This window comes from Malaclemys terrapin, chromosome 4, assembly GCF_027887155.1.
Source record: "Malaclemys terrapin pileata isolate rMalTer1 chromosome 4, rMalTer1.hap1, whole genome shotgun sequence".
Classification (NCBI taxonomy): domain Eukaryota; kingdom Metazoa; phylum Chordata; order Testudines; family Emydidae; genus Malaclemys; species Malaclemys terrapin.
The window spans coordinates 13,291,025-13,317,889 of NC_071508.1; the positions used below are offsets into that span (position 1 = coordinate 13,291,025).

Below are 26,865 nucleotides of genomic sequence, written 5' to 3' on the forward strand. Positions count from 1 at the left end.
TCATCTAGCAGGGATTGGGTTATGAGATTGAGGGGTCATGTGGCACTTACTGACCTGTGCCATCTCTCCCTTGTTACACGGGTTTCTGTCTGGGTGCTGGGAGCTAGTGGCAGAATATTGCCCATAAAATGCCACACCAGGTAGAAGCAGACCTCTTCCTGCTCCACAATAGCAAATATTTCTGTCCCTCCCTTATAGCTGTCAGTATTACCCAGGATAGCCTCAAGTGCAGTTGTTGCTTTTGTTCATATGGGTTATGTGGCCAAGCCTTGGGGAATCAAAAATAACTTGTGGCTTCATTGCACTGAGCAGGTGTGTTTTGGATTTTTGAGGTCTTAAAGCTTAAGGCCAGAAGAGACCACCAGATCATCCAGTCTGACGTCCTGTATATCACAGGGCACCAACGCGTCCCAGGGACCCACATACTAAACTCAACCAAACTAGTCTAAAATACTACAGCGCTCAGGTGCTTAAGCAATTATGTGCCATGGGCAGAGACTAGGAGGGCCTGAGGAGCACAAATTCCTTGGGCCCCTGTCATGGCAGGGAAATGTTGAAGTGAGACAGATTGAGATAATCCTGGCAAGTGACCTGCACTCACATTCTACAGAGGAAGGCAAAAAAGAAAAAAAAAAAAAAACCCATTGTCACTGCCAATCTGACCTGGGGGGAAATTTCTTAACGACCCCACGTATTAGAGCCTGAGCATGTGAGCAAGAACCAGCAAGCCGCCAAGCACTGAGGTGAGAGTCCTTGATGCCACCTCAGAGTCCTGGCCTTTCCCATCCAGTGTCCCATCTTCAGCCATGGCCATCCCTGATGGTTCAAAGGAAGGACATAAAAGAAACCAACTCAGAATACATTGGGTGGGGAATGCCTGACTGCTGCAGGGAATTGGCTTGAAGATGCAGTGCTTCTGGCTGCCCAGCAGGGGCAGCATTGGTAAAAGTAGGAGGAAAAAGTAACAAGAGCTGCTTCAGCTGAGCCAGCCTGACACAACAGGGCAGAGAAGAGGTTTTTAGTTCTTATGCAGAGAAACGCAGAGTGACTCTAAGGTGCAGAATGTCAGCGGCTCCAACACTTCCTCCTACATGTTAGAAACATCGTATGTGAGACAGTCTCCTACTCAGCAAGTCCAAACCCTTTTTCCATGTCAAAGCACTGTGAGCAGTGAGCAGTAAAATAACTAGTTTCCTGGGTATTTGTTTGGAACAGTGGATGAGGTCCAGATACTTTGCCATTCCTTGGCTAGATCCAAAGATGTGAGGTGGTTGCATGTGGTCCACAGCAGTTGTTGCTATTTCAGGCATGCGGTATGTTGTCTATAACGTGCTGGATGGGAAGTTCCGGGTAGTGTTTGGTATTTGAAGAGTTCTGTAGCAAAGGTGGTAGGGTCTTCTTTCACCTCTTGGCAATAGGAGTGCAAAAATCTCTAATTTAGAAGAGGGGTAATTTGTTCCCCTTTGCTGAGGATTAACAAGTATTCCCAAGCATCTGATGAGCATAGCCCAGAAGCGAGGACTCTCTCTTGCTAACGCTTTTGGGATCTATATCCTCTGGTTTGTAGCTCTTTATTGCCTTTAACTACACAGGGCCTGGCCTTCACGTACAGCAGCGCAGCTCTACTGTTGTATATAAAGCTGCTCCTATACTGATGGGAGAGTCTCTCCTGTCAGCATAGTTAATCCATCTCTCCAAGAGGCAGTAGCTATGTTGGCGGGAGTTCTCCTGTCGACATAGTGCTGTTTACGTGGGGAGTTTAGGGCAGTATAAATGTCACTCAAGGGTATGGATTTTTCACACCCCTGAGCAAGGTAGTTGTACCCATATAGATGTGTAGTGTAGACATGGCCTTAGTGTTTATACTAGCAGCACTTCATCAACGATGAGAGCAGTGCTGTAGGGCAGCTATCCCACAGTGCAGGTTTCTCGTTAGGTCTTATGGGATGGGGGTGTGAGCAGAAGGCATTCTGTGTCCTTGTTCAGTTCCCCATGCTACCCTGCTTCATATCCCAGCAGCCCCATTACTTCCTTGTTCCTTTCATAGCATTTTTTTAACCCCACCCCCACCCCCAGGCTGTCTGGCTGCTTTCCCGCCACATCTACAAGGAAAGATAGTTTCAAACTTCCTGTGGCTTATAGAGGGAGGGGCTAACATCCATTAACCTGGCATCAGAGCAGTGGAGATGCTGGCCACAGTGGTGACTTTTGGAACTGTGGGATATCCTCTGGAGGCCAAAAGGTGTTTACACAGGTATCTTCACTTTCATAACAGCACAAAAAGAACAGCGGAAAGAACTGTCTGTCTCTCGTAAAGGTGGTTTTCTTTTTGTGGTGAAACTTCTAAGTTTCACTACAAAAAAGGGACATTTTGCCCTTTAAATGGCAAGTGTAGACATAGCCCTAGTGTTCCTTGGTCCTATGGTGTTAGATGTGTCCCTTTTTCAATGGTTTGTCTCCACCTACTGGCAGAAAGAAACCATGTTCTATCTTTCTGGATGGTTAACTAGATCTTTGCTTACATGAGTAACAAACCTGAACCCTTTTTCTTTCTTTAGGTACAGATTAAATGGGCCGACTTCTGCCCAATGTGTGGTTCTGGGAAATGGAGTTGATTGGGATAAGGAGCTTCCACTTTGCGAAGGTAAACTAATCTAATGGTTTTAAGAACGGTTCACATCTGGAGATGATGCAACATAGCTGGTGCTTCTGAGGAGTCTCTGTTCTTACTTTGGCATTTAATCCAAATGACAGTTGAGTTGGGGGGAGGAATGAAATCATACTGTGGTTCACCATGGTGTTTGGATGACTCCTACAGAATCTATATCTATATATCTATAGCTATATCTATATATATATATATATATATATATCCATAATTTTTTTAAGTCCCTTTTAGATTGTTCACCTGGCACTGTTTCATGTGCATAGTCCAACAGGCCTCATGGCTCCTCTTCGCTATTGTATCTGTGTAATCCTGTTGTTCACTAAAGCCTTGTCTACGCTTGCAAGTTAGAGCGCATTAAATCAGCCTCGGGCGCCCTCACTCCTGAGGTGTCCACACTGGCAAGGCCCTTATAGCGCCTGGACTCTGCAGCTGGAGCACCCCTAGTAATCCACCTCCACGAGAAGCATAGAGCTTGCTTTGCCCTGGCTGAAACGCCAGGGTGTCAGTGTGGAGGACAAGTTGCATTACTGCGCTGTGATTGACCTCCAAGCATAATCCCCTAAAGTCAAGTGCCCACTCTGTTCATTGTTTTGAACTCAGCTGCAGGCATGTGGATATCCCCTTTCAAAGCTCCATTTCTGACAGCCGGCATGCTTATCTGCTCCAGAACACAAAGCAAACCATTACTGTGGAATGTTCCTGCTGCAGAGGCAGGGGTGTGTGTGGGGGTGTGTGGGGGTGTGTGTGTGAGAGAGAGAGAGGCGCTGGGGGTGGGGGCTGATGTCAGGGTTTTCCTCCTTCCCCTTGCCGCTGTCTGAACTTACAAGACAGCATGCTGACACACTCTCTGTCCCCCAAAACACAGTCTCTCCCTCCACATACACACAACACACTCCCTGTCACACTCCCCTCTCCCCCACACTTGAAAAGCACGCTGCAGCCACTTGCACACTGGGATAGCTACCACAATGCACTGCTCTCTGTGGCGTTGCAAGAGCTGCTAATGTGGCCACGCTACTGCGCTTGCACCTGACAGTGTGAACACACGGCAGCACTTTCCCTGCTGCTGTCTCTAAGGGCCGGTTTAACTCCTGGCGCTCTACATCTGGAAGTGTAGCCAAGCCCTAAGTAAAAGGCATGAAAATGACTTCAAAAAGTCTTGACCCTTCCTAAATCTGACTATCCACTTGAAATCTGAGGCTCTTTGGGAGTGAATCACAATTAAATTGCCTCTACCTTAATTTGATCTCTTGGATGCTTTCTGGGCTTGGTCTGTCAATCATGCTGCTGATAGTCCAGTCTGGAATCAGCTGCTGCTACAAGCAATGTCCTAGCTTAGTTTTCTGCTGGTGGAACAACACTAGCTCTAGAGATGGCGGGGAAGAGGTTCTGGCTCCCTGAGGCTAACGTTGGGAAGGGGCACGGTCTGTTAAGGTCTTCTTCCAGAGCTGGTGTTTTATGGAGCATGCTCCTTGAGCAATGGACGTACTGGGTTGGGTCAAGCCTAAAAGCAGAAAAACCTTCAAAATCTGAAAGGGGTCTTGCTTCAAATGTTACAATGCAATGTTAAGTACCCTTCCAAATGGCTACATAGCTTTTGAAAGGGGTCCGAGACAACTTTTAGTGAAGACTCCCTTCAGTGTAAACTTTAATTTTCATGTTGACATTCTTTGCTTCAGCAATACCTTGTCCTCCACCTCCTGATGTCACCAATGGATCCCATACTGGTCAGAGTGAACAAGAGTTTCCCTATGGCTCAGCAGTAACTTACAAATGTGACCAGGGCTTCTCTCTTATTGGAGAGGCCTCCATTCATTGTACAACAAAAGATAATGTCAATGGAGAGTGGAGTGGGCCTGCCCCTGAATGCAAAGGTTAGTAGCATCAGTTTTTATCCCCTTCTTATTCTACTATCTCCTCCCAGGAAAAGCTATATTTTGATTGCTAAGTAAACCCATAAACCTGAGGAAATTCAGTTAGTGCTTAGTCCCCCTGAATACATATCATGAAATCTAGTTACTGTTGGAAAACTAAAGAATGACGGACACTTCATAAATCATTCCTGGAAACAGTTTTGCCTGTAATCCATCCTGTATTTTTTGTCTCTTCAGTGTTCAAATATTACAGTTAATTCTCATGTCACAAACGGTTGATTTTAGGTGGAGTTAAACTCTTGAACTAAGGTTTTGCTTTTATGCCAGTACCCTACTACTCCGTGCTAAAGGGGAGAGGAAGGAGAGAGAGAGCCTTAGAAGCAGGATTGTTTGGGGACCATATTTTTCAGAACTCTCTGGGAGGGCTCCTTGGCAGTGAAGGCTCAGGCTTCTGCGAGTTCATATCCCAGCCATAAAGTTCTTAGGAGGGGGAAATAAAGGTCATTGTACAATCCTCATTTGGGCGATGGCAGTGCTCACACACACTATTGCATTTAGCTAACGATGCATTTATGTACTTGGTACTCAAGCAGCTGCAACAACTTGGTTTTATTCTTGCAGAGTTACCCAGCGTAACAGCTGGGATGGAAGCTTTTTCAGAGGCATTAGGCAGGTTGGTCACCTCGCTACTTAATATTAACTCCCCCAAAAGCAGCAAAGTTCAGTTCCAGAATGTCATTGAATGTAGGTCACTTATAGCTTGACCCAAATTCCTGATGCAATTCATTGTGGGGTGGGGGGCGGGGGAGAAGAGATGGGCCTCATAGCCATACAGTTGGGTGCTGTGCTGTATGTAGACTAACATCTTTTTAAAGGGAAAGATTGAAAGTTGTGTAACTTTATTTCAAAATACATTTTCATATCTGCTGTAGTCAAGTATCGAGGCTTTTTCTTTGTTCCTCTAACTGCTTCCTGTGCAAAACATTCTTATGCTGGTACTCTTAATTTTTCAGTGGTCAGGTGTCCAGAGCCTGAAGTCAAAAATGGGAAAAAGCAATCTGGGTTTGGACCTGACTATTCATATGGAAATACAGTAATATTTGAATGCGATTCTGGCTATACTCTGAATGGTAGCAGTTTAGTTAAATGTGAAGCTAACAATTCATGGGTTCCATCTTTGCCCACCTGTTTACGTAAGTATAAGCAATTGTGTTGAGTCTTATTTGCTAATATTTAGGAAGCTTATTGCTTTTGAGTAGCCATGTTAGAATGATGTAAAGTTTGAGTGTCTGTGTCCCTTTTTTGTCATAGGCATAACACATACTACACCTACAACACCTACTACACCTACAACTTCCCCTCCAGGAGGAACAGAAGATACTTCAGGTGTGTTGGAAGAACTTTTGGCTATTTAAAGCGTCCAGACATTTAGCATGTAGTTTCTACAAGACTGAAAATGGAAGTGTGAATTTCACACAGTACTTTTCATCTCTAAGTTCTGGAATTTTGTCATTCACAATCGCTACTATAAGTAGTGTTCTCTCTCAGGTTTTAGAGCACAACCTTCCTTGCATCCTCTTCTCAAATGCACTTGAAACAGCTTACTAGCTGTCCTGAGCTGTGAGCATGTGTAACTTTCCTCATGAGGGCCCATAGGATGATGCATTCAGGAGAGGTTTAGCAGCTCCCACCTGAGGTTAGTGATGCATTCGAGCAACAAGGAAATGGTACCCATTGGAGCCGTGCATGTGCCCTGAGCTGCCTCATTGCCCTACCAAGCTGCCCTAGCTCCCATCCGCTATTTCTCACTGCCTATGGTAAGTAGTCAGTCTCCAGTGAGCCCTGCTCACAGGATTTTTCCTCTAATGAATTTGTAGCACTCACTGACCTGTTAGGATTATTTTCTTAAACATTTTCTTGGTTTCTCATCCAGGCAGTTGCTCAGAACTGGAGTGTTAGCATGCAGAAGTCACCCAGTTTTATGCACTGTTGCATTGGCAGGGTAGCACTACCTGTTATTTATTCACCTTCCCAGCACTTGAAGTGACTGGGAGGGGGTCATATCAGAGAAAAGTGCCAGATATGTAGGGCCTTCAAAAAGAGGACCCAAAAATATGGAGGTGAGGTTGCTAGACTTCCTTATGAATAGTCCTTTGAGACCTGCCCTGGCTCAAAGTTCTCTGTTACTGTTATGAGACCTACAACCCAGAGAGTTGGTGACTCCAGTACCAACCACTGTGCTGTTGAGACCAGTACGTCTATTATTTTGGGCTGGGAATCACCTCCACTTGGCACAGCTGCTCCCAGAGGTTCAATCAGCATTGTTGGTACCGAAGACATTAGACGCATATGCTGCAGCTTAAGATCTCCTGTGCTAGTTGGTGCCAGATTCTCTGTTCCTTCAGACTGCTGTGCAGGTTGCTGCATCAGTCCTATCCACAATACTTGCCTGGGCACTGGCCTCGATACCATCTCTGGTACAATTGGCCCTGGCAATATTTGCCTAGGTCTGATCAATGGAGAGACCACCATTACTCTGCTAGCTTCCAGTTCCTCCGTAAGTACTAGGGCACAGGCACTGGACACACACACACACACACACACACACACACACACCGCTCTAAGACTTTGCCTATGATTGCTGGGACATCTGATGGATTCAAGAGTTCTCCCTACATATAAATGCCCTGGAACTTGAGGCAATCTTCAAAGCTTGTCAGTGTTCCTACCCTATATCAAAGGCAAGATGGTTTAAGTCCTATTGGAGAACACCATGGCAGGCTTTTACCTAAACGAACAAGGGTATGCCGGGGTCACCCAGCAATTCCAGAAAGAAGTCAGTCTTTGGAATTCGTGTGTACAGAATGCAGTAACATTCAACACCTCCCAGCTTCTTGGGATACAGAATTGCCTGGCAGAACTCCTTACCAGATGATTCAGGATGGATCACAAATGGTCTCTGAAAACTAAGAGAGATCAATATTCCAGTCTTAGGTCCACCATGGAAGTTCCCCATGCACTGCAGAGCAGGAAGTGCCATCAGTTCTGTTCCAGAGTGAGTTACGGTCTGGGATCTCTCACGGATGCATTTCTGGTCCCAGGGAACATCCAATGTGCTTCATTTACTTCTCCAGCCTCTTGCATCTGAACTCTCTTAACCAGACCATTGACTTGCCTTTTATTTGGATAAGACTCCACATCTTTTGCATAAGCAGAAAGGATGAAGGGGCAGGCAGTTTTAGCCCCAACCATCCCTAACTGGATTACGACCTGCATAATCATGTGTTAGGATGCTGCTAAATCCATACCACCTTCAAAGGTTTCAGCGCACTCCATAAGAGCACAAGCCCTCTCAATAGCCCTTTTTGAAGAATGTCCCTGTGTTGGACATGTGCAGAGCTGCTCCTTGTTTCTCAGTTCATACTTTCACCAAGCATTATGCCATCACGACAGCTTCTACTGATGGTGCAGGCTTTGGGAAGGTGTTTCCTACAATCCCTCTTTAAATTGACTCTGAGCCCCAACTCCATGGTATACTGACTGGCATCCCTACAGAAAATTCTCTGGCTCATGTGTCTGAGGCATGTGCACACTTAACATGGAATAAACCTGTGCAACACGTCTTGAACAGTTACAGCACAGTTGAGTAACCATTTCCCCACTTATACGTTGTTCTGTCTGCACAAACTCTCAAACAACTAGCTGTTTGGGATGCTTACTTGCTTAGTCAAAATAAGCAATGAAACCAGTCCGAGGGAACATCCCAAAATGGTCTGTTTAGTAGAGTTTGTGGAAGGCTAGCTGAAACTGCATTGGAGATTAAGAAGACCTTCGAAGGTTATAAAGAAAGGGTTCTTTGTAGCCACGATAGAAGGGTGATTGCCTTCTGTGAGATTACTGGCTATGTGGATATGGGGAAAGCATGATATATCTTGACTTTAGCAAAGCTTTTGACAGTCTCCCACAGTATTCTTGCCAGCAAGTTAAAGAAGTATGGTTTGGATGAATGGACTATAAGGTGGATAGAAAGCTGGCTAGATTGGCTCAATGGGTAGTGATCAACAGCTTGATGTCTAGTTGGCAGACGGTATCAAGTGGAGTGGGTTGGTCCTGGGGCCTGTTTTGTTCAGCATCTTCATTAATGATCTGGAGGATGGTGTGGATTGCATCCTCAGCAAGTTTGCAGATAACACTAAACTGGGAATAGTGGTAGATACACTGGAGGGTAGGGATAGAATACAGAGGGACCTAGACAAATTAGAGGATTGGGCCAGAAGAAATCTGAAGTTCAACAAGGACAAGTGCAGAGTCCTACACTTAGGAAGGAAGAATCCCATGCACCGCTACAGGCTGGGAATTGACTGGCTAAGCAGCAGTTTTGCAGAAAAGGACCTGGGGATTACAACGGACGAAAAGCTGGATATGAGTCAGCAGTGTGCCCTTGTTGCCAAGAAGGCTAACGGCATATTGGGCTGCATTAATAGGAGCATTGCCAGCAGATCGAGGGAAGTGATTATTCCCCTCTATTGGGCACTGGTGAGGTCACATCTGGAGTATTGCGTCCAGTTTTGGGCCCCCCCCCCACTACAGAAAGGATGTGGACAAGTTGGAGAGAGTCCAGCAGAGGGCACTGAAGATGATTAGGGCTGGGGCACATGACTTATGAGGAGAGGCTGAGGGAACTGGGCTTGTTTAGTCTGCAGAAGAGAAGAGTGAGAGGGTATTTGATAGCAGCTGCCTTCAGCTACCCGAAGGGGGGCATCCAAAGAGGATGGAGCTCTGCTGTTCTCAAGGGTGGCAGATGACAGAACAAGGAGCAATGGACTCAAGTTGCAGTGGGGGAGGTCTAGGTTGGATATTAGGAAACACTATTTCACTAGGAGGGTGGTGAAGCACTGGAATGGGTTACCTAGGGAGGTGGTGAAATCTCCATCCTTAGAGGTTTTTAAGGCTCCTCTGGCTACATGTTGAGGCATGTTTTGTGGTAGCTGATCCAAACACTCAACCTCTAGTGACTTTCGCTGTAGATAAAAATATGGCTGACCAGTGCAGAATTTGTGTGCAGTGTTTTGTTGTAGCCACGTCGGTCCCAGGATATTAGAGACAAGGTGGGTGAGGTAATATCTTTTATTGGATTAACTTCTGTTGGTGAGAGACAAGCTTTCAAGCTTCCCCAGAGCTGTTCTTCAGGTCAGTGCAGAATTTGGCAGATGAGATCCTGACAGTGTGTGGAGGGGAGGGCCCTCTGGTCTCGGAAGGATGTGCAAGAATTCTGCAAATGAGAGCATTCATTCATAATGGAGGAAATCTTTATAGAGGATTTGCCCTATCAATTCTCAGGTCTGTCATCATGTCTCTGTTATAATGTACAAGTAATAAAATACCTGGAAAAGCTGCCTTTCTTCTTTCAATATTGGATTATCTAGGGGTCAGATCATGGTTTCCAATATGTCTTGTAAATTCTGTAATTTGCATGATGGTATTAATTAGAGTCTATTTGTTAAATTTAGAGTGTGACTTCAGGTATTGCATATTGGTGCAACATTCATCAATGGATTCCTGTAGTTAGCTGGCATTCATATAACTTCACACTTCAGCTCACCTTGCATTTTTTCTTTCTAGGGCCGAACACTGGTACCATGATTACTATTGGTAAGTAACTTAAAATTTAAAAAATAATTCAATGCACAAACTTTACGTAGTAAGATGCAGTAATAGCGTAAGATATTTAATGTTCCACTATCTTCATCTCATACAATTTTTTTCCCCGCTGCTTCACTACATGAGGAATCTACTCCGGGCAGCTAGTTTTTCTGTTACTGTATTACATGGGTCGGCAACCTTTCAGAAGTGATGTGCCGAGTCTTCATTTATTCAGTCTAACTTAAGGTTTCACGTGCCGGTAATACATTTGAACATTTTTAGAAGGTCTCTTTCTATAAGTCTATAATATATAACTAAACTATTGTTGTATGTAAAGTAAATAAGGTTTTAAAAATGTTTAAGAAGCTTCATTTAAAATTAAATTAAAATGCAGAGCCCCCCGGACCGGTGGCCAGGACCCGGGCAGTGTGAGTGCCACTGAAAATCAGCTTGTGTGATGCCTTCAGCACGCGTGCCATAGGTTGCCTACCCCTGCTGTATTATGTCCTGTCTGGTGGTGCCATGTAAAAGCTCATGAGGCAGATGCTTGACTTAAAGAATCCAAGAACTATAGGCCTGGAAGGGACCTCAAGAGGCCATCAAGTCCAGCCCCTGTGCTGAGGCAGGACCAAGTAAACCTAGATCATCCCGGACAGGGGTTTGTCCAATCTGTCCTTAAAATCCCCTGTGATGGGGATTCCACAGCCTCCTTTGGAAGCTTATTCAGTGCTTAACTGCCGTTAGTTACAAAGTTTTTCCTAATATCTAACCTAAATCACCCTTGCTGCAGATTAAGCCCATTACTTCTTCTCCTGCCTTCCAGTGGAGGTTGGGAACAATTGATCACTGTCCTCTTTATTCAGAGATGTTAATGGCTGTTGTACTCTGCCCTGCTCCCCACTCAGTTTTCTCCAGATTCAATCTACCATGGGTCAACTTCTGGTAAAAATCCATTTATTTAGACTATCTGTATAAACTTGTGATTTATTAATATTTACCTAAACCGAGTCGCCTGCTGATATTCCATCTTAACTGTTATATTCAGAAGAACAACCATCCAAGAGAGTACACAAACCAGTGCTGTTATATTCAGGTTTATATGATGTCGAAGTGGGAATTAAAGATCTTACCCCTAGAAGCTCAATTATGTAGGTCTGTTTTGGATAAGGGTACTACTGCAAACTGCATGTGTATGTCTGGGAATGGAAAAAGCAACGGAAAAGAAACACGACATTGGGAGTTGACAGTGTAGGATAACATTTCACTGTTCTGCCTTTCTAGTTCCAGAGCTGGAACTTTCTCTCCATTTTGAAGGGAGGTTTTAGTCCTGTGACTTTTTTTTTTTTTTCCCCTAATATTGGACATTTTGTTAATGTCTCTGTTCAATTTTCTCTCAGAAGAATAGCATTTTGGCTGAAATCTTTATATGAGATCTTCAGTAGAGAAACCATCATTAAAGCACTCATGGGAACAGGGCCGGCTCTAGGATTTTTGCCGCGCAAAGCAAAAACAATTTTGCCCCCCCCGTTCTTTAATTACCCCGGCCCCGCCTCAACTCCGCCCCTTCCCCAAATCCCCAACCCTGCCTCCTCCCCCCAGGCTCTCAAGCCTAGGAGGGAGGGAGGGGAAGAAGCGGCGCCCGCGCTGCGGCCACTCGGGGTCTCCCCTCCGAGAGAGACTCCGAGTGGCCGTGGTGCGGGCGCCGCTTCTCCCCCTCCCTCCCAGGCTCTCAAGTCTGGGAGGGAGGGGGAGCAGCGGCGGGCGAATCAGCTGTTTCGCACGCCATGGCAGCAGCAGCTGAGGTGAGCTAGGGCGGCCGGGGCACATTATTGGGGGCGGCATTCTGGCGCCGGCCATGCCGCCCCTAAAAATGTGCCGCCCCAAGCACCAGCTTGTTTTGCTGGTACCTAGAACCGGCCCTGCATGGGAAACTCACCTTTGAATAATCTTGGTGTTGATGACGTTGGTGCAAGTGGATTCCAGACTTGTGAATTTTTGCTGGATTTCACCATAAATGTTCTAGTTGATAGTTATCACCAGGTTACTGTTTCCTTTTTTCCATCAAGGAGTCGTCATTGGTTTATTGGTGGCTGGTGGAATTGTTGCCATTGTGACCTACAAAGCTTGCTTTGGGGGAAAAGGGTGAGCCAAAACAAGATCCTGATGTCTCACTAATTCTTCAGAGTAGTTCACCATTTCTTTCCTGTAGTCGTTCAATTGCTGTGTGTGCTAATATAGCCTGAGGTTTTACGTGATTTTTTGTTTAGTTTAGCAGCCTGTATCTTTTCTTACATACCTGCATGCCAGGAGAAAGCAAAGGCATGGCTCTCCACAACTGCACTCACCAGCAGCTCTGAAGCAGTGACACTTCCCAACTATACCTAGAGGCTTTTCTAGGATCACATCTCAAATTTTTTTTTATCAGCAGCCAAGTGCAGAAACTTTTAAGTGAATTAAATGGACTATTTTCTCTAACTTGGCCATGCTCCATGTAATGCTACTTTGCCATTCCAGGAAAATTTAGTCTGCATTAAGAAAAACACTGCTGCTGAATACCATATTTGTTGTATTTGCTTTTATTGGAAAACATCTTGTGTTGTGCAGAAATCTGTATTGGATGCTGAAAGTTTAGGATAGAACTGTTTTGTGGTTTGTTTGGTTTTTGTTTGTTTTTTTTGTTTTATATCTTTACATCCTAATGTGTTTTGCTAAGCTGAGTAACCCCACCTTACACAAAGCAAAACTAACACATGCTTAATTGCCTGAACCATCCCCCCACCCCAAATCCCAGCCCTGCAGCTGTGGAAACTCAAGCCCCAATCCTGTCAGCACTTCCACATGTGCTTAATTTTTATGCGCATGAAGATATCCCCTCATCTTACAGGGGTTCTGTGACAACCATGTAGCCAAGTGATTCAGAAATGGAATTAATGTGTCTGTCTTCAGAGCAGGGTTTGAAGAGTGTGCAGTAAAGAATGCCTGGGGCCACAGCTGTACAACCAGGAGAAAACACAACATAAGAATGGCCATACTGGGTCAGACCAATGGTCCATCTAGTCTAGTGGCCACTGTTGGTTGATTCAGAGGGAATGAACAGAACAGGGCAATGATCAAGAGATTGATTCCCTGTTGCCCAGTCTCAGCTGTTGGCAAGTGTGCTGACACCCAGAGCATGGGCTTGCATCCCTAAGCATCTTGGCTAATAGCCATTGATGGAACTATCCTCCATGGACATAACTACCATAATTCTTTTGTGATCCCAGGTAGATTTTTGGCCTGTCAACAAGTTCCACATGTTGACTCTGTTGTGTGAAGTACTTCTTTGTTAGTGCTAAACCCGATGCCTATTAAATTCATTGGGTGACCCCTGATTCTTGTGTTATGTGAGGGGGAGTAAATAACACTTAGTTCATGCCATTTATGATTTTTTGAGACCTCGATCATATCCCCTGTTAGTCTTCTAAGCACATTTCTAAACAAAAAATATAAGCTGCTCCTTAAGTGAGTAATATCTGTCGTATGCACTGAGTGAGGCAGGGGTCCTGTGGGGAGAAAACAGCAGGTGATTGTGTAACTAAAGACTGATCACCATGCGTATGGACATGGGGGTCAACTCAGGTTGTACAGGCAGCCTTAATTCTTGCCGTTTGTAACTGAGTGCTTGACTTTGCAGCCTTATTAATGTTTTTTAACATAGGATGTTTAATGTAGGACTTTCTAGTATTACACACAAAAGAGTTGCCCTTAAATATCCAGCTAACCCTCAGCCCATCTCCTCAGCAGCCTCGGGCGGGCGGGGCGGGGGGGGAGGACATGGCAGAGGTTCACTACATATAGTCACTTTTGCACAACTTAATAAATTCAGCAGTTTAGATTAAATTTTCAGAATATTACTTTAAAATCAGTACAGATAGAAAAATGAATAAATGATCAAAAAAAATTCTGCACAGGCAGCCCAAAAGCACTGTACAAAAAGGTTCTACACTACCTCATTTTCCTCTGTCCCCAGCTATAATGTAGGGAATCGATGGACTTTGCTCACACTCCTTTTCATACTATATACTTTAATCTTCTTTCTAAGATAATAGAAATCAATTTCTGTCCTGTCAACATACCAGTCTTTTAAAAGTGGGACACTAGAGCTTTTTCAGCTTCTACAAATCACTCCCTTTGTACAACCAAGGACAATTAAAGCTCCGTTTTTAAACTGTAGATCCATGTAAAAAGGAAAAATCAGGGCACATTCAGCGTGGCCAGTGGGAGGGAAGGAGGTGTGTCTGGTGGTCTGAAACTTAGTGCATGTCTACACTGGAGCTGGAGATGTAACTTTGAGCTCAGGTGTAGACATACCTGCATTAACTCGGATTGAGCCTGCATGCTAAAAACACAAGTGTAGCTGCAATGGCGTTGTACTTGGAAGGCTGTCTTGCCACTCGTGCCGCCACAGCTACACTTCTGTTTTTAGCATGCTAGCACTGGGCTATGTCTACCCGAGTTGGAAACTGCATCTCCAGCCTTAGTGTGTCTGTCCCAATCCCCCAACCCAAAGTGTCTTCTCTATTTTGATTTTCTTCTCCCATTAACAAAATAGGAATACTTGAGTTATCCTCAAACTAGGTGTGTGTCCCAGAGCTTTTTCCCATGGACCCCCAGAGATTCAGGCCCAGAATGTCTTCAGAATCGTCTGTAACATTTTCAAGCTTGTAAAAAGTGAATATGGCTCACTTAAAACGTAATCCTGTTGATCTGCTGTTCAAGTTTTGCTTGCTACAGCATTCACAGTGGAGATTTTGTCTTGCTGCTAATTAACACTGTGTAAAAGCTTTTTAAAATGGCTTTAAAATGTTACTATTTGAAAAACTGCCATTTATATGAAGTTCCCTTGGATTCCATTGATTCTGAAGTGCCTTTGATTTGCACCCAAGATCTAGTTTCAATCTAAATTTCTTTGTTTAGCTCTAACTTTGCTATAGATATCTTAAATGCTGTGGAGCCTGCTTTCTACTGTATAACCATTCTCAGAAATGGCAGTATTGCTTGTTACCTGTGTAGGCAGAGACTCCCATCTTCCCATCCACGTAATAAACATTCTTAGCTTACAGGACATTTCAACAAAGCACCTGCCTAATATCTTTTGTAGGGTAAATGAGAATTCTGGTGCTGAGGCTTATTTTAATCTTTCATCTGTAAACAAAGACCAATGATCATAAGCCTTTAACAGCACATGGTGTCCCATCTCATGTCTAAACTAATGAGATGATGTGCAGCATCCTACAACTGCTAATTTAGAGCTGTCTCCAGCTACACAGGTAACTGACTTTAGAGATCCTTTCTGCTTTGTATCACTTTCAGCTTTCCTTTTATCTTCGATATCCTTTTATGCTTTTTTAGAGGAGGTACATTGACCAGTTGTTGTGCTCAAGCACAATATAATTCAAGTCGTGAGCTATTGGATACTATCCCTCTGAAGCAACACTTATGCTTGTTGTGATGTATTGCACTTTTGTCATGACCATCAAGCCTGGTGCTTGTTGACAGTAATATTGTATTTGGAAGCCCAATTAGTAAAATCTTTTGAATAATATTTAGTGTTGGAAGTTCCCAAGAAAAGATACTCTCATTTGAAATGGGCTTGTACTGCCAGAATAAAACAAATCCAATATTAAGATGACTTGCAAGTAGCATGTTGCTATGTAGTCTTTCTCTGACTATGAAAAATACTGACTTGCTAGGATTAACTGGGGACAGTTTTGAAAGAACTAGCCTAAATAAGGTAACTTGTCCTCCTATACGTTTTAACCAGAGCTGTCTATTAAACAGGAAAAGACACGCACATTAGAGAAGAAAATTTGTACATTGGTTTCTTGCATTCCAATGCGATTTTTACAATGCCAAGGCTAGTCCACATACAAAAATGACTTTCTCTGTGTGAGGAAACAGGATTCTGACCAACAGTTCCTGATTCAGAACATGGTACAGTGTGGCTTGTTTTACCTAACTTGTCAAAACACACAACTGAAATCTAAAACTCAGAAGTTTAATGTTGTGTATTTTTGTGTTAACTTAATCCCAGAAACAGTTTGCTGTCTGAAAAAGTAAAGCCATAGGTTTTTCCAATAATTTAACTTCAGTTTTTAGGAAACCCTTTTAAGCTTTATACTTGACTTTAATTAATTTGCATATTGACCAATCTTTTGTCAAACTATTAATAGCTCTTTTGAATGTTTTCTAGAAGAGCAATATGCTTAAATAAATTTGAGACTTCACTCAGTAAAGGGGTACTAGCACATACACTAATTATAAATTAGTCCTATATACCCAATCATGTGAACCTGAAGCTTGACATCTGTTTGCTGCAGTCCCCTGGGGATGTTTGATTGGCAGAAATATGAATATAAATATTGATAGGAAGCTTGAGCTAAAACTGTGTCCCCTTTAAAAGGGGCACAGCTGGGTAGAGTGCATATAGGTCTTACCTGGTATGGGATTTCTTACACAATTGAGTTTGAATAGAAAATTGTACATAAAATTTTGGATTTAAACATTCTCTTAGTTTGCAACACTGCAATGCTTCATTGTGCTAGTGCTTGGAAAGTTAATTTTCTCTATGTGCATTGAAAGAAATGCAAAAGTAAATAGCATTAACTAGTTTTTTTTAATCTTTCACTTTTTTTAATCATCTAATGATATGGAAATAACATGTTAAGGATTTTTTAAGCCAGTTAAACTCATGACTATAGAATTCTAGAAGTGAGAGACAGAGAGAGAGAGGACCTGTCAAATCATCCTGTTCCTGTAAAGGCAGGATTGTTCTCTACAGTACTTTTTCTACCATTTTAGTCCATGCTAGTTTTAAAAGTTACAGGTAATAGGGCTTCCACTACTTCACCCCCTCCCCCCCCCAAAAAAAATTGCCATCAAAAATTTTCCTAATATTCAGTTTTCTTTGGCATTCTAATTATATAAAAAGCCTCCTTTAAAGAAGCAAAAGCCACTTTGATTTTTTACTCTTGAATTCTGGAGTCCTATTTTATTGAATTAGTTTCTCTCCTTTCCTGCTGTTCAGCCCATATGATGCAAATCAGCACTTCAGTGATCTCCAGGAACATGAAAAAAAAACTAACTTGGGTCTTGAAAGGTATTTTTATAGAAAATATTTATGTCCATGTGAAAAGATGGTGAGGTTCTGATGAACCATTATCTGCAAGAACATAATGCAGCATAACAAATTGAGATTATAAATTACTTTCTTAGGTTACCTTTCTTCCATGGCCTAAACAGATATGTTGAATGTGACACTTATGTGAATATTCACTAAATTCTCCATTTCTATATAACCATTTTGTCAACTACAGCAGTTATGAATGCATTGTGTGCCTTATGTCCTTGTGATGTAACTTGTCATTAACGGCTCTGTCTTCACATATAAACGTTATTTCAGTATATTACCATTTTGATAATATAAGAACAAATATTTTCTCCAGAAGAATATTAATGCTACAAAGCCCAGGTTGGATTTTCATTTCTGGTGTAAGGTTGCAATTATATCCTTAAATCTGAGACTTCATTCAGTAGAGGAGTAGTAGTATTATATCAGCTAAAAGTTGTAATTGTATATGTGGAGCTTTCCAGCAGGTAGAAGATGCTAAACAAATCTCTGCTGAAGAGCTCAGGTGGTGGTGGTGTGTTTCATAGTGGGTTCACTGTGAAACCCAGGGCCCTGACAATGCTACAAACATTCTGTTGACTCTTCAACTGGACTCTACATGGTATTCTTGGTGTACAGTTGAATGTGATTAGTCAGTGGAAGAAACTAATGTGTCCTAAAACAGTGTTATGTTATAAATGACTCCCTCGCCTTTCCAGTGCTCTAAACAGTTGAGCGTTAGGGGGAGGGAGCATAGCTAGTCCAGTTCTCCTGTATTTAGGATATGTAATAGCTAACTTACAATGGTTTGCCAACTTTGATTACAGATTAATTCTACTCATTAATTTTTTTCTGTTTTGGACGTGGCCTCTGAGAAGAAACAGCATGAACTCTGCTTTAATTGGAAATTAGTTTATAATTGTGTTAATGTAACTCTAAAATAAACAAAACAAATCTTTCAGACAGAACATAAAATGAAAAAACTCGTTATCCTAAACATCTGGAGTGAAGTCAAGATATTATGTATTTTTACTTTGGTTATAACTTTCTTTATTTTGCTTTTGCAGGAAAGATGCCCATCATTCTGGCAGTGCTGATTACTAATTTGTTCATCAGACAGTGAACATGATATTGGAAGAAAATGGAAAAATTGAGGGAAACCTCATATGATTGCACTAAACGTCTCTCGTGATCCCAGATTCCTCTCGCTACAGTTGTATTCAGCGTTGTGGATTTTGCTGTTGCAAGCAAGAGCCTGTTGAGATTTCTATTTGGAAGTTTCTATCTTGAAGTACTTATTATCCCTTTTAAAATACAGATTAATGATGCCAAAGATACTCGCTGAACTGCTGTAGGTTTTTATTAATTCAAATGTATCTTCCATTTTTAAATCAAATCTCCAGAATAATCAGTGTTCCTTTGCTCTCATCTCCAGGAAACTCCACAAAAAACAACCCCAAACTATTCTTACCCCAAGTCTTGTGTTCAGTGTGGCCTCAGTGTGGCATCCCATGGTGAAGTGCATGGATGTGTGTAAGACTCGGGTGTTCAGAATCCACACAAATTTGTTAAGCTTGTAGCGAGAGCCAAAATAAATTACCTGTTTCCTTATGAGCACTTTCTGATAAGTAAGCAGTAAAATGGTTATACTTGTGAGCAAATTCTTCTGATTCCGTGCCTAAATGAAATGTCTTTATTTTTATATTTCAGTAGCTGAAAATAAGTTTGGTAGCATTTAAAGCAAGCTTATTACATTCAGGAAATTCTCTGCTGTGAGAAGGTGTTCATCACCAAACGCTGTTTTGTCATGATCACTGAAAACATAATTTATTTGTATTTATACAAGTTGTACAGAATTTTACTTGGAAAGCAGCATATTTATCAAGTGAAAAAACTGGAATTTCTCTGTTCTACTTAAGTAATTTCTCTGAATAAAAGGAATATGGTGCAAAGACGATAGCATCCTGACTTTTTTCCCCCTATGCATTAAAATAGAAACTGTCTCAATAGCGATGTAAAAATGTGGTTGAAATGTACCCCTCTACTGTGATCTGGTCACTGCTTTCCAGAGCAGATGAAACTAGTACTACTTTTTGCACCTCCCATTTCCCCCCCCCACCCCCCGCCCCCAAAAAAATCCATGATTTCCTAGGGTATGGATCTTTCTAGCAAGGGGTAGCACTTTGTCAGCCTTGTAACAATGGACTGCCAGGAAACTGCAGGGGTCGGCAACCTTTCAGAAGCGGTGTGCCGAGTCTTTATTTATTCACCCTAATTTAAGGTTTCGCGGGCCAGTAATACATTTTAATGTTTTTTAGACGGTCTCTCTCTATAAGTCTATATATAATATAACTAAACTAGTGTTTTATTGTAAAATAAACAAGGTTTTCAAAATGTTTAAGAAGCTTCATTTAAAATGAAATTAAAATGTTGATCTTACGCCAGCAGCCCGCTCCGCCCGCTGCTGGTCTGGGGTTCTGTTCACCTAGGCCTGCTGCGGGCTGAGCGAGGCCTGCGGCCAGGACCCCGGCTGGCAAGGATCCGGCAGCCAGAACCCCAGACCAGCAGCGGGCTGTGTGGGGCCGGCGGCCAGGACCCCAGACCGGCAGTGGTCTGAGCGGCTCAGCTCACTGCCACTCAGGGGTTCCATCCACCAGCTCCTGCCAGCCGGGATCCTGGCTGCCGCATCCACTCAGCCCGCTGCCAGTCTGGGGTCCTGGCCCTCCCCACATACAGTGGGTACCTACCTTCTCCTTGGTTCTGTCCATTCTCTTCCTCTCTGCACTGAGCTGAGGGTGGCAGTGCACTGAGCACAGGGCTGGGGGTGAAGGGTCGGGCCAGGAGCTAAAATGAGGGAGGGGGCTCAGGGTTGGGGCAGGAGGTTCGGGTGTGGGACACTTACCTGGGCAGCTCCCATTTGATGCAAGGGGTGCAGATGGGAATGTGGGGGGGGGGTTCAGGAGCTCCCGTTTGGTGCTCCGGATGGGGATGTGGCGGGTGCATGGGGTGTGGGGGGGCTGGGGATGTGGGGTGGTGCAGGTGTCAGGGCAGAGGGGGGGCTGGGGATGTGTGGGGGTGCCAGAGTCAGGGCTAGCGTTGTGGGGGTGGGATGAAGGAGTCAAACAGAGGGCTGGGCGTGTGTGTATGAGGGAGGTACAGGGTTCAGGACAGGGGTCCGGGGTGTGTGCGGGGCTCAGGGCAGAGGGCAGGGTGTGTGTGTGTGGGGGAGGGGTCAGGGCTCAGGGCAGAGGGCTGGGTGACTGCCCCCCTAAGAACTCCCAACCCCCGAGCTCCTTGTCCCCTGACCACCCCCTCCAGAGACCCCCCCACCCTAACTGCCCCCCAGGACCCTCCTTGCTCTCTGTCCCCTGACTGCCCTGACCCCTATCCACCCCCCGCCCCCTGACAGACCCCAGGACTCCCATGCCCCATCCAACCCCCCCCTGCTCCCTGACTGCCCCCTCCAGAGACCCCCCCATCCAACCCACCCTGTCCCCTGACTGCCCCCACGCCCGCCCCTTATCCAACCCCCCCCGGCCCCGGACCCCTTATCCAACCCCCCCGGCCCCGGACCCCTTACCATGAGGCTCCACGCAGAGCCTGATGAGGCTGCACGCTCCCGCGGGGCAGCTTGGCCCCCAGAGCGCTGCGCGCGTGGCGACAGAGCTCCAGAGAAGGGGAGAAGGCGCAGGAGGGGCCGGCAGCTTGCTGCGCTCCGGCCCAGGAGCGCGGACCCCGCGGCTTGCCATGCCAGGAGAGTGGGGTCATTTGCCCACCCTGTGCGCACGGCTATGCATCTGCTCCCTGCCCCTGCGGGGGGAGCGGAGGGCAGAGGAGAGCGGGCCGGGCTGGGCAGGATTTTTAATGGCACGCTGGAGTCCCGGCAGGCTCCAGCGTGCCATTAAAAATCAGCTCGCGTGCCGTCTTTGGCACACGTGCCATAGGTTGCCGACTCCTGGTGTATAGCTTCTGTGGGGTCACTTGTGCAGTAAGATACTATCCAAACTAAATGCAAGCGTGATAGTGTAACCCACACACCTCCTGGGTGTGGTGGTCTGTCCCATCTAGTGGCACCAAGACCACTTAGAGAGACCTAAAATGAGTCTGGTCCACAGCCTTCACTAAAAGCCAGTTGGCTTTTAGTTCATGTGGTAGAGGCTCGTGCACTAAGCTCCGGAGGCCCCTAGTTGGATCCTGTCCTAAGTGATAGAAACAGGTTTCTGATACTCATTAGAAACTGCAAAGATGTTGAATCTAATGACGCTTTATCTTTGCTCAGATTACCTGAAGGATGTGGCTGGATTTAGATGTTTTAATTTCCCACTGTTGCGAAGGTCATAGCTACACTGGGGATGTGTCCTGATTTTCAGTTAGCAATTCAAATCCCCAGCATAGCATCAGGTTTGCCCTATTAAGCCTTGTTTTGCACTAGTGCGGCTTGTTTTCGAGCATGGGTAGGTGTAAACTGCATAAGTGCAAACTGCAGTTTATAGCAGTTTTCCTGTCTACACTGTGGCTGAGCACTAATGGAGCTATATTGGTGTCAGACCACTAGTGGCTGAAAGCAGGACAAAGGCTCAGGCCATGTCTACACTACCAGCGAAATCAGCACTGCTGCAATTGATGTAGCGGTGTTGATTTTAGTGGGTCTGGTGAAGACGCTAAGTCAATGGGAGAGTGCTCTCCTGTTGATGTCTACTCCATCTCCCTCAGAGGCGGAAGCTGTGTCGACAGGAGAGTGTTTCCCATCAACACAGCGCGGTGTAGACAAGGCTGTAAGTCAACCCAAGTTACGTTGACTTCAGTTAAGTAACTTGCGTAACTCAGACTGACCTACAGCATTCGTGTAGACCACCCCTCAGTGTACACAAGGCCACCGATGGTGGTAGCATTGGGAAGCTTAGTGTAGATGGGCCAGTGGGTGCTATGGGCATTTTAAACACAATTAATAGTATTTTCAAAAGAGCCTAAAGAAACAGTGTCCTGTGGCACCTTATAGACTAACAGATTTATTGGAGCATAAGCTTTCGTGGGTGAATACCCACTTCATCAGATGCATGTAATGGAAATACATGCGTCTGACGAAGTGGGTATTCACCCACAAAAGCTTATGCTCCAATACATCTGTTAGTCTATAAGGTGCCCCAGGACTCTTTGTTGCTTTTTACAGATCCAGACTAAGGCCTGGTCTACACTAGGAGGTTATGTCGAATTTAGCAGCGTTAACTCAAATTAACCCTGCACCTGTCCACACAATGAAGCTATTTATTTCGACATAGAGGTCTCTTTAAATCGATTTTCTGTACTCCTCCCCGACAAGGGGAATAGCGCTAAATTCGATATGGCCATGTCGAATTAGGGTAGGTGTGGATGGAAATTGATGCTAATAGCTCTGGGAGCTATCCCACAGTGCACCACTCTGTTGACGCTCTGGACAGCAGTCCGAGCTTGGATGCTCTGACCAGCCACACAGGAAAAGCCCCGGGAAAATTTGAATTCCTTTTCCTGTCTGGGCAGTTTGAATCTCATTTCCTGTTTGGACATCGTGGCGAGCTCAGCAGCACTGACAATGATGCAGAGCTCTCCAGCAGAGGTGACCATGCAATCGCTGAATAGAAAGAGGGCCCCAGCATGGACTGATCGGGAAGTCTTGGATCTGATCGCTGTGTGGGGCGATGAGTCCATGCTTTCCGAGCTGCGATCGAAAAGACGGAATGCGAAGATCTACGAGAAGATCTCAAAAGCCATGACAGAGAGAGGATACAGCCGGGATGCAACGCAGTGCCACGTGAAAATCAAGGAGCTGAGACAAGCGTACCAGAAGACCAAAGAGTCAAACAGACACTCCGGATCCCAGCCACAGACATGCCGTTTCTACGAGGCACTGCATTCCATTCTAGGTGTGGCCGCCACCACTACCCCGCCACTGATCGTGGACTCTGAGGATGGGATATTGTCGACGGCCACCTCCTCGGAGATGTTAGCGGACGGGGAAGATGAGGAAGGTGAGGAGGAGGAGGAGGCAGTCGACAGCGCTTACAACGCTGATTTCCCAGACAGCCAGGATCTCTTCATCACCCTCACAGAGATCCCCTACCAGCCGTCCCCAGGCATTAACCCAGACCCTGAATCAGGGGAAGGATCAGTTGGTAAGTGTTTTAAACATGTAAACATTTATTTTGAACAGAACAGGAATATTAACAATGTTTTTTTCATGATTAGTTTGCCCTAGGTGCTCTACTTTTTAGTCCTTGCCAGTGCAGCTACTGGAAAAGAAGGTCTATATGTCTGGGGATAGAGCTGAAATCCTCATGGGACATCTCCACGAAGCTCTCCTGGAGGTAATTGGAAAGCCTTTGCATGAGGTTCCTGGGGAGAGCGGCCTTACTGTGTCCTCCATGGTAGGAAACTTTTCCTTGCCAGGCTATCATCAAGTACTCTGGGATCATTGCCTTGCAGAGCATGGCAGCATACGGCCCTGGTCTTTGCAGGCTTTCACGCAGCATGCATTCTTTCTCGGTCTCAGAAATACTCAGCAGAGTGATGTCGCTCATGGTGACCTGCTTAGAATTAGGGGAATGTTACTATTGGGACTGCTTGCCTGTTCCTTTACAGAATTGTCACCGGCAGTTTACAGCCACGCGGTGGAGGCGGGAGAGGGGCAGCATACAGGGATCTTTCCCGGGGACAGCCACGAGGGGGTGGGACAGGGGCAGAGTTCATTCTTGCCAGATTGCCGGCAGCAGGAACTGGCCAACGATAGGAGCATTGCTTTGAACGTGAAAGGAGGGCACTGCTATAAATTAAGTTTTAAGCAGCCAAAAGTCTACGGCTTACCATGTCAGCCTGCTACCTGAATTCCGCTGTCCTGCCCCACTTGTCTGATCTCCACTGCAAGACCCCAGGCACTGAATGCGAAGGCTGAAAATTCGACCTTGTCCTGAGTGCGCATGTGATAGGTGCTGTGCATGGTCTTGTTCACAGAGAAAGACTATGTTCATAGTTCACAAAAAATTATCTTTGTGAGGAATTCACTCCCTTTTTCCCATGCCACAGCTGCGAATGTCTCCCGACCTACCCTGGCATCCCCCTCACAGAGGCTGGCGCAGATTAGGCGGAGAAAGAAAAGGACACGGGACGACATGTTCTCAGAACTTATGGGCTGCTCCCGAGCCGATGCGGCCCAGCAGACCCAGTGGAGGGAGAACATGTCGCAATACCAGCGATCACACAGCGAACGGGAGGAGAGGTGGCGGCAGGAAGACCAGCAGGCGACTCAAACACTGCTTGGACTAATGAGGGAGCAAACGGACACGTTCCGGCGCCTTGTGGATGTTCTGCAGGACCGGAGGCAGGAGGACAGAGCCTCGCTGCAGTCTATCTCTAACCGCCCTCCCCCGCCACAAACTCCCATACCCCCCTCACCCAAAGTCTCAAGAAGGAGGGGCGGCAGGGGCCGTGAAAACTGTCACTCCACCCCTGCAGACTGCTCAAGTACCAGAAGGCTCTCATTCCCAAAAATTTGATAAGTCCTTTCCTTCCCGCCTCACCCAAGCCCCCATCCCAGTTTCATCCCCTAACTGTGTAGTTGCTAATAAAAGATACGTTTCTGTTAATTACTGTTTCCATCATGTTCTTTTAGGGGAGAGTGTGTTTGAAGTGGGGGAAGGGGGTTGGTAATTGGAGAGGACAGTCACCTTTACCAGGGTACAGACACGGGCAGGTTCAGCAGAAGGTCACACACACATTGCAGTCACTAGGCACCCTGGTCAGTCTGGGAGGTGGTTTTCATGTTCGGGGGGGGGGGAGCATGTGACTTTGTGGCAGGGGAGGGCGGATAGAGATCTTATGCAGCGGTCCTTATCCTGGATCACAGAGCCACGCAGCAGGGGATCTGTAACCATCCTCCCCCGCCACAAAGTCACATAGCCCCCACACACAGAGTCCCGAAAAGGAGGGGTGGCAGGCTCCGTTGAAACAACCAGTCCACCACTGCGGACCACTCTAGGAGCAGGAGCCTGTCATTCCTCAAGTTTAGAAGCGTCCTTTCCATCACTACACCCGCTCCCCACCACAGTCTGCGTCCCAGTTTCAACACTTTACCATGAAATCTGTAATAAAGAAAATGGTGTTCATTAACAAAGTTCCATTTATTTTATTTTATTAAACGTGTGTTGGAAGGGGGGATGGGGTGAAGGGGGTATGTAACTGCAGAGGATAGTCAACATTAAGTGGGTAAAGAAATGGGGGCAGGTTCAGCTTCTCTTTAAACAAACTTAATAGTCACAGGTTACCCTGCTCTCTGAGGAACCTAGCTTTCAAAGCCTCCTGGATGCACAGCGCGTCCCGCTGGGCTCTTCTAATCACCCGGCTGTCTGGCTGGGCGTAATCAGCAGCCAGGCTATTCGCCTCAACCTCCCACCCTGCCATAAACGTCTCCCCCTTGCTCTCACAGAGATTGTGGAGCACACAACAAGCTGCAATAACAATGGGGATATTGGTTTCGCTGAGATCAGAGCGAGTCAGTAAGCTTCTCCATCTCCCCTTGAGACGTCCAAAAGCACACTCCACCACCATTCTGCACTTGCTCAGCCGGTAGTTGAAAAGTTCTTTTTCACTGTCCAGGGCGCCTGTATAGGACTTCATGAGCCAGGGCATTAGCGGGTAGGCTGGGTCCCCGAGGATCACTATAGGCATCTCCACATCCCCAACAGTTATTTTGTGGTCCGGGAAGTAAATAACTTCCTGCAGCCGTCTAAACAGACCAGAGTTCCTGAAAACACGAGCGTCATGAACCTTGCCCGGCCATCTGACGTTGATGTTTGTAAAACGTCCCCTATGGTACACCAGTGCTTGCAGCACCATTGAAAAGTAGCCCTTTGGGTTAATGTACTGGCTGGCCTGGTGGTCCGGTCCCAGGATAGGGATGTGAGTTCCATCTATAGCCCCACCACAGTTTGGGAATCCCATCGCGGCGAAGCCATCTATGATGACCTGGACGTTTCCAAGGGTCACTACCTTTGACAGCAGTAGCTCAACAATTGCGTTGGCTACTTGCATCACAGCAACCCCCACGGTAGATTTGCCGACATTAAAGTGATTTGCGACTGACCGGTATCTGTCTGGCATTGCAAGCTTCCAGAGGGCTATGGCCACTCGCTTCTGGACAGTCAGGGCTGCTCGTATCCGGGTGTCCTTGTGCTTCAGGGCAGGGGACAGCAACTCACAAAGTTCCAGGAAAGTTCCCTTCCGCATACAAAAGTTTCGCAGCCACTGTGATTCATCCCAGACCTGCAGCACTATGCTGTCCCACCAGTCCGTGCTTGTTTCCCGGGCCCAGAATCACCATTCCACAGCATCAACATGACCCATTGCCACCATGATGTTCACGGCGTGGGTCCCGTGCTTTGTGAGAGGTCTGTGCCACTCTCAGGCCTTGTCTTCACTTACCGGCGGGTCCGGCGGCACGCCATCGATGTTCTGGGATCGATTTATCGCGTCTGGTTAAGACGCGATAAATCGATCCCGGATCG

The 26,865-nt window shown here is 45.7% G+C and overlaps 1 protein-coding gene across 1 annotated transcript; it reads left to right on the forward strand.

The window, feature by feature from the left end:
• Nucleotides 1-4,040: 4,040 nt before the first annotated feature.
• LOC128835642 (complement receptor type 2-like) lies at nt 4,041-11,028 on the forward strand. The gene is made up of 4 exons (XM_054025224.1): nt 4,041-4,092; nt 4,348-4,542; nt 5,556-5,672; nt 11,009-11,028. The coding sequence occupies exons 1-4, from the start codon at nt 4,041-4,043 to the stop codon at nt 11,026-11,028; spliced, it is 384 nt and encodes a 127-aa protein (XP_053881199.1).
• Nucleotides 11,029-26,865: the final 15,837 nt, after the last annotated feature.